This window comes from Phaethon lepturus, unplaced genomic scaffold (assembly GCF_000687285.1).
Source record: "Phaethon lepturus isolate BGI_N335 unplaced genomic scaffold, ASM68728v1 scaffold38792, whole genome shotgun sequence".
In the NCBI taxonomy this organism is placed as follows: domain Eukaryota; kingdom Metazoa; phylum Chordata; class Aves; order Phaethontiformes; family Phaethontidae; genus Phaethon; species Phaethon lepturus.
The window spans coordinates 1-8,243 of NW_010524811.1; the positions used below are offsets into that span (position 1 = coordinate 1).

The following is an 8,243-nucleotide window of genomic DNA, read 5'->3' on the forward strand; positions in this document are numbered from 1 at the left end:
CGGGGCCGCAGGTGAAGAGTGGGTCACTGCGGTCTTCGGCCTGCAGTGCTGTACTCTCCGGCCCGGTAACCAAAGTGGTGCGTGGGGCACATGAAGCTGCGGTGCGTAAGTAGACCGCACTAGGTCTGCTGGCTAACAGCAAAACGCCGAGTTGGAATGAGGTCGAGCTTAGGCAAGATGATTGAGATTAGGTGCTTTATTAGGTTCTGAGCAAGCTTTTATGAGGTTTGTTGGTATGGTTTTTTTCCCTAAGTACCGGTTGTCTGCTTATCCCATCGAAACCAGTTCAGCTATGGAAAGCCAGTATGGCAACTGTTAAGAGGTTATGTATTTGGGACTGAGATGGCCATGTCCGAGTACTTACCCACAGTGCCTGAAAACACCACAACAATGTGATCATATGGCCCCTGTCATTACACATCTGTAGTATGTTTAGCTTGTCAAAAACCCTAGCTAAGATGGGAAAGGAACAGTAGGCACTGTTTGAGGCAGAGCTGAGATCAGGTGTGAGCAGCACAGACTCATGTAGCAAAAACATGTAATTATGGGTGGCAGTTACAACAAAAAACTGACGGCTGTTGTTTGCCTTGCCACTGACCTAGGGAAATTCTAGCAGCTGTAACTTAACGTTTGCTGCTATAAAATGTACAGTGTCCTTTGCAGTGGTTTTAGTGTCTTCAGTGGTTGCGTAAAAGTGACGCACAAAAGAATGAATTTTTTATTCATGTAGTTTATTACAATAGAAAAAATGGTAATTATTGAGTTGCCTTATAATGTGGGGCTTTCTGCACATTCTGGGCAGGAGGCTCAAAAGAAGAGCCTTCTGATTATTTGCTGGTAATCTTCCCAAGGAGCAAAGTATGGCTTCTTACACTTGTGTAACTTACTGCTTCTTTGTAAATCAGTTCTCATATCCATTTTTTTTCAGTGAAGGATCATGTCACAGTCATTAACTTGTTTCATAAGGGTTTCTGTCTTAAAAAAAAACCACACCTGTACTAATTTTCTCAGCTGTGTGGAATAATGGACATCAATTTTCCTACTTTCAGTAACACATGTTATTTTAAACAATATATTAAGGAGTCCCCATAAAAATGGGCAGCTTTGCTGTTACCTTTTGTGGCAGAAGGAACAGCACTCGAAGAATGATGACAGCTTGCTGGTGAAGCCTTCCAATTAGAGCTCAGCCACATTGCTATAAGGTTTAGGATCCTAAAGGTTAATGTTCATCTCTTCCCTAGAGTTGGTTTATGCGGATGATGTGGAATTCTGCATTTACATTGCATTTAAGTTTTTGTTTGGAGGTGTGAATAAAGGCAGAAAACTGAACTCACAGGCACATGTAGATCTGTGCCTCCTCTATAACGCCAGCTATGTATGGATTTTTTCTTATTGTCACAGCTGTATTTCTGCATGCTTGAGGAGGGAGGCTTTGAGAACATTGCAGCAAGCAAGCTAAGGTGTGAGTCTGACCCTTCCCTTAGTGTAATGCCTTACATGTATATAGCATGTGAGCAGCTAGGGTTGTTTTGTTGGGTTTTTTCCCTTTCCATGCAAGATAAAGATATGCAAACAATGAAAAAGTTAATGCTGTGGTCAAAACATATCACAGCTTACAGTGTTTCATTGTTCAACCAAAAAGTTTCAAGATTGTGATTGGCAGCCATTGCCTTAAAAAAGCATCTCTTCTGTTTGGAGTGCATGCATTTCAAGGGGCTGTTGGTAATCCCATTTTCAGAATGCATTTTTCTTCCTTCTTCTGGAAAATGGAATCTCTCTTACAACAGTAATAATTAACACCCCGTGGTAACTTAGCCATGTCATCGCTCATTATAAAAATATGTGGTGTATAAGTGCTACAGCAAAAACGCAGAAGGTTATGTTTGTCTGTTAGCTGTGGGAGTGCCCCTTAATGTCACTGGGGTTTTTTCCTTCCTTACCATATAAGGAGAGAAGTCCTGCTCTGCAGAAGAATGACTTGGGCCATATAAGGCCAGTTGGTAAACCCTTAGTGAGTTACTGGAGCAGGAAGTAAAAACTTGAACTTTAGTCCTCCAGTGTTGTCTAAGCATATTGCATGCTCTTATCGTGATGAGGAGTCTTGACATGATAATAATTAACTTGTAACGTTACAGATTTTCCAAGGGTAACATTTATGAAGCATTGTTTTCTTTCTCAAATCAGAATGTTCAAATTCTTACTGTTTAAAGGCAGAAGTCTGAAAATAAAGGTTTGGAGTATTACTGCTTGATTACATAGTCAAAAGATTTTATATTTGGGTTAATGTGGGTCTCTAAGGATGAAGTGTCTTCTAATCCTTGTTCTACATGTTCACTGCCAGTACTCTTTACCATTCAAATACATATTTGCTTACCTGTTTGTGTTCCTTCCAATCGTTGTAGTGGAGCAGTGTTACTGTTATGTGGAAGGTTGTTTTACTTAGTGTATAAGTTTTTTACTTGGTATGTAAATTTTTCTTACTTGTGTTATGTACAACAAAATTTTAGCTATGGCCAACTCTACCCAGCTGCCTCTTCTTAGTAAAAGCAACAAATAACAGTTCCTCAAATTTTTAATTAAAGAAAAAGTACCAAACTGATACTTTGGTATCTAATTTTGATAGAGGGTTGATATTCCCCACCACCCAACTTCATAGGAAATTCAGATGGGTACTTCCTCATATATAGCAAGATCGTTTTCAGTACTAATTAAAAGTAATTGTTATTTTTTGAAATAATTAACTTTTTAGAATAATCACCTTTTTTAATATATATTGAGCTTAATTTTGAAATAAATGAAATTTCCGTTTGAAAGAAATTAAGTTTAATAATGAGGTTGCTACGAGAAGACTGAGAGATAGAGAACTTACTCTGCAACTTAAGCAAGTGTAGGTTTGAGAATGTCGGAAGTAAAAGCATGTAATGATAAGAGGCAGATGAGTTGGAAGTGTTATACAGAAGATTAAGTGAACAGGAGAGGCAGAGCTGGGGGAAGTTTGAGGATGACAGTATGGGCGAGGGAATAATAGGTGTTTTAAGCTATTGTTGCCTGTACCAGGGCCCTTCCAAGATGTAGCCTCTGCTGGTGGTGCCGCCTTTGTCAGCTCTTGCATAGCTTGCCTGTAAACAAAACTTGTGGGTATTCGGGCATTTCTTAAATGTTCTCATGCTTTCTCTGTGTCAGCTGTCTCATTGCACATGCTGATCTAGGTGCATTTTTACATGTTCATGCTGAACCCTTCTTATGGAACTTGGGGAAATATTGGTAAATTCTCATCAAAATATGGCAAAAGGTCATAAATAAAGGATTTGGGAGAACATAGAAGAAAAGGGTAATTCGTTTGTGTTGATTTGATTAAAAAGGGGGGGAAGAGACTATAATTGGTTCATGTCTGCAAATACAATAACAGAAAATAACTATGTATCGTTCCCAAGTCTTTCAGTGCAGTTCTTTCTAGCACAAATTGTACAGTCCTTGCTGTGCTTCATTTAAAGGAAGCATTAATCACTTTTTCCTCCGTTAAGCAATAACTTCACAATTCAATGAGGGCATGTACCTTTCTCTGTATGGGCTTTTTAGTGCATGAAGTCAGAAAGTGCTGTTAAATGGCACTAGCAGGTACATGGGATAATCTTTTACAAGAGGCGATGTGTGCCTTATTATGAATTAATTTCTGTTCTTCCTGTGCTTAGGCTGAGAGCGAAGTAGCTTCTTTGAACAGACGCATCCAGCTGGTTGAGGAAGAGTTGGATCGGGCTCAGGAGCGCTTGGCTACTGCCCTGCAGAAGCTGGAGGAAGCAGAGAAGGCTGCGGATGAGAGTGAAAGGTGGGTGGGGCCACTCTTGAATGGATCGTTACCCTTATGACAAAGATGATAATTGCCAGGGTGTGAGTTAGGAAAATAAATTAAACCACTCCTATGTCTCTGGATATATGTAATCCACTCTTCCTTTGCCTACATTGTCTTCAGTCATAGCTTGTCTGTAGTGATGTCCAAAATGTGTAGGCTTGAATTCTTTTTTGTGTCTCAGTTGTAAAGATAAGATTTAAGTGGGGTAGAGCTTTTGATCTATCATGCCACATGCTGGGAAAACTGCTTGGTCCAGCCCGACTTCTCTATTTGGATGACAACTTTTTGAGGGTGGTGCATACTCTTGTGCTGTCGGGTGATTCTTGATTTCATTTTGGGTAGAAAATCTCACCTGGAGAACTGCAAAGTGCTGTAAGAGGCTTTGCTTCTCCTGTTGGTGAGATTAGTATATGAAGGTGAGCAAAGGAGTGGGAGCATGATAATTCCTTCAGATTTAGGCTGGGATTTCCAGAAGTACTTAAAGTAAGTTAGGAACTCGAGATTCGTGCCGTTGGAAGATCTTCTCTCTTCTACAAATTGTATTTTATATCTGTGATAGTACCTTTTATCGGGAAAGAATCCTATGTATTCTGCATGTGTATTTCTACCTCACTAACGATGTAGCCTGTTGAAAAGAAAAGCACCTGAGACTCACATAGCATTGTGAAATAGTTAAGAGAATTTGGGTTGAACATGCATGGAAGGGGCAATAGATCCTGTTATGTAGGAGTTACAGAGCACAGAGGGCTTCAGTGATCTGACATGGCAAAACTCACAGAAATCTGTTTGGCCCATGAATATAATGCCTGTCAGTCCTGCAGGGGTTATAACATGCTGTTTCATGGCGAGTGTAAAAGCACAGATGTCTTTAGTCATCTTATTAAGTCTTTACAAGCAAGACCCTTTATTTACCTTTGTATAAGATCAATTTTCCTTCAGTTTAAAATGAAAAAGAATAGTACAGCTGAACTGTGGCAAGAGCTAAACATATTAAATTTTCTTTCTTCCTAAGACGTGCTTCTTTCTTTTGAACTTTCTGAAGTGTGAATGCACAGGTGCGGTGTGAAGAATCAAGTATCTGACGTGCTTCATTCACCTTAATATACCTGTCTGAAAGTCGTACTCCAGTAGTAGTAGAGCTGGAGATAAACTGACAAGCCCTGAACCTTGCATTTCCTGTTTTTCACGTCTTTCAGAGGAATGAAGGTCATTGAAAATAGAGCCCAGAAGGATGAAGAGAAGATGGAAATCCAAGAGATCCAGCTTAAAGAAGCTAAGCACATTGCTGAAGAGGCTGACCGCAAGTATGAAGAGGTCAGTTCTTGAGCGCAGGTCAGCTGTTTCTAAAGACCAGTAGGCTGTGCGTGTAATTCTTTTTTTTTTTTTTCCTCCCGATTTTGTCTTTTAAGTTCAAAAGATCACAAACACCACTCTTTGCCGCAGCTGTGGCAGGAAAAATGGGCACCCAGATACCTCAGGGGGCAAGGTAGCAGGAGATCTGTGCTTGGATCTTTGCAGTAAAATGGTTGAGAATATTCCGTGGTCTCTTAGGGAGAAAAATATTTTTAAGTTGCCTTTTGGTGAATGAAAGAGAGGTCTTGAAAAATGTTAGATAACAAAGGCTCAAATGAGTAATTTAGATGTCACATGATCAAAACTCACATGTTGATCAAAAAATGGAGAGAGGCCCAACTCCCTGCTTTGTAGGCTGTAGAAATAGGTGACGTGTGCTGCAGCAACATAATATCCCTGATTGTCATTCGTCTTTTCTTGTAGGTGGCTCGTAAGCTTGTAATCATTGAGAGTGACCTGGAGCGGGCTGAGGAACGTGCTGAGCTATCAGAAAGGTAAGTGTTGAATTGCCCTGAGATGTGTGTGAAGGTGCTACCAGACAACTGTAACAGCATGAAATGTTGGCAGTACACTGTGTTCAGCTCAAAGCTATGTTTTGCTTATTTACCCTAATGGTTGAATTAAATGGTCAACGCCCAAGTAAATGCGTTCATATGTGTGTGTGCGCGTGTGTTTTGTCACTGCATGCTGTACCTGCACACTGATTTTGTGAATGGCTTTTGTGCATTTCATGTGTTCACTAACAGCCAAGTCCGACAGCTGGAAGAACAGTTAAGAATAATGGATCAAACCTTGAAAGCATTAATGGCTGCAGAGGATAAGGTACTGACACTAATAAACAGTTTTTAGGTTTAACTGCAACTCAAGTCTTTCAGCTTTCATAGCCAGTTAGCTCACTCAGTAGCAACAAATAAGTCCTCACTATGCTCTTTACTCTCTTTGCATCTTGCTTTGGTGGCTTTCTTTGGTCTCTTTTATGTATTCATTTTTACCTTTAAAACTGATCTCTTGTGCAGCCAAAAAGAAGCTGAACTGTCTCATATGTAAATATTTTTGTGTAAGCCAAGGGCTGTAGATAATTTCTGTCTGGTCGTCGTCTTAATGTACACTTGAAATGGTATTTGACATCGTAAAGAGTTGCTTTCAATCTGTGATGGATTCAGCTGCTTTTGAGGCTGTTCTTTTGCTCTGTAATTGTTTTCATTTTTCTCTATCTTTCTTCCCCTATTTTCTCCTGTTTCTTTTGCTTGACTGAATCTTCCATCCGCCCCTTTCCTGCCTTCCTTCCGAAATAACAGCAAATGTGCTGAGCTTGAAGAGGAGTTGAAAACTGTGACCAACAACCTGAAGTCGCTGGAGGCTCAGGCTGAGAAGGTAGGCTAGAGACTTAAGTGAGAATGTGTCCCTTACGTTGTCATCTGGATTGGCCTGTGGGGTTTTCTTTATATGCTGATCACTTAGCAGCATGTCAGCAAGGCCACTGTCAGTAGAAGCATTTGGACTTCCTACTCAATTCATATTCGGCTCTCATCGGAACCTAGCATGCTTTCTAGTTCCAAATAGGTCAGTATTATTTGACCACATATTCTGTTAAGTAGTCTGACAGGATATTAACTTATTTATAGAATGTCCCTCAAAATGGCACTTGTGTGCTAACATTAAATTTCTCCAAATGCCACTTCTTTTTAAAACTGTGGTACTAATTTCTACTCAAAGTTCCCACCATATAGTCCTGGAATATAACTCAAGGGAAATTTGGTTCTTGTAATAAACTGTGTATTACCACAGTCTGGTAAATGGAATTAATTTCATTATACCCATATTAATTTCTTCTTCTAGAAGAGAGTCTCGAATGTGGGAGGTTTTTTTGTATATTTAGAATACCTGGTCTAATATCGGTGATCACCTTTATAATTACAGTACTCGCAGAAAGAAGACAAATATGAAGAGGAGATCAAAGTCCTTACTGACAAATTGAAGGAGGTAAAATTAGAGCTGTTCTTTACAACAGATCTTCGAATGCAACTTCAATTCTTTTAATACAAACACTACTTTGATGCTTTAACGATGAACACACCATTTTGGAGACAGTTCAGTCTTATTATTTGTCTCCTCTCATTGTACTTTTTTCCTGATTCGAATTGTTGCTCCTGTATTTGTAAGTATTGTGTGTATATTTCCTAAAGTAGTCTGTATTTGTTTTGACTTCAGGCTGAGACCCGTGCTGAATTTGCTGAGAGGTCAGTAACCAAGCTGGAGAAGAGCATTGATGACCTAGAAGGTATGTTTGGTGGTTTGTTTTTTGCGCCCCCCCCCTCCCCCCACCCTTACTATAGAAATGCAGATCTTTTATTCTTCTGTGGTGGTGTTGGTTCTTTTCAGCACCCAATTCTACTCACCTAACTTGTCCTGCTTGTATAAGTGGGTCTGCCTCAAGAGTAAAATAGGAAAAATGTTTTCCTATTGAAATGTATTGATAACTTAAATGCTTCAGGTGAACAGTGTTTTGCTCTTGCTTGTTCCTTTTTCTCTCATGTTCTCAAGACTCCTTCCATTTTTTTGCTTTACACTCTTCTACTTGGAGGTATAGAAATGTATAGGGTAAATGATTAGATGATAAGTATTATTATTATCATCATCTTACACAGCTCTTCAACAGCTTTTTAGTTATGTTTGTAATAATTAGGAAAGTAGCAAGCTAACCTAATTTATTGCTGCAGTAAGTGTGGGTCAGGGCAGGCATTTTGTGACATAGACCAGTTGCTGTTTTTCAGTAAAGCTAATGGATTGTATACATAATCAGAAGGACAGTTTATTTAACTTCAGAGAGTTTGTGTAAGGTTTTGATAAATTTTTCAGAACTGCAGTAGAATAGTAGAATGTGCTTTCTCCCTCCAGAAAAATAATTCAGTAGTGTTTTGTGATTATAAGTTAGATGGAGTTTACTATTTAGATGCGTTATGCTAAGTCTAGGATTTCAAGAAACTTGATTGCTTGGCATGGCAGGCTGACTTCTGCATAGAGGGCATGAAATTTTATG

At 39.4% G+C, this 8,243-nt stretch overlaps 1 protein-coding gene across 1 annotated transcript; it reads left to right on the forward strand.

The window, feature by feature from the left end:
• Positions 1-3,692: 3,692 nt before the first annotated feature.
• On the forward strand, positions 3,693-7,484 carry LOC104615695 (tropomyosin alpha-3 chain; the record flags this gene model as incomplete). Its single annotated transcript, XM_010282556.1, has 6 exons — positions 3,693-3,826; positions 5,047-5,164; positions 5,627-5,697; positions 5,950-6,025; positions 7,124-7,186; positions 7,415-7,484. Coding segments are annotated over 6 exons (532 nt in total), but the record flags the coding sequence as incomplete, so codon positions are not given.
• Between the last annotated feature and the right edge of the window lie 759 nt (positions 7,485-8,243).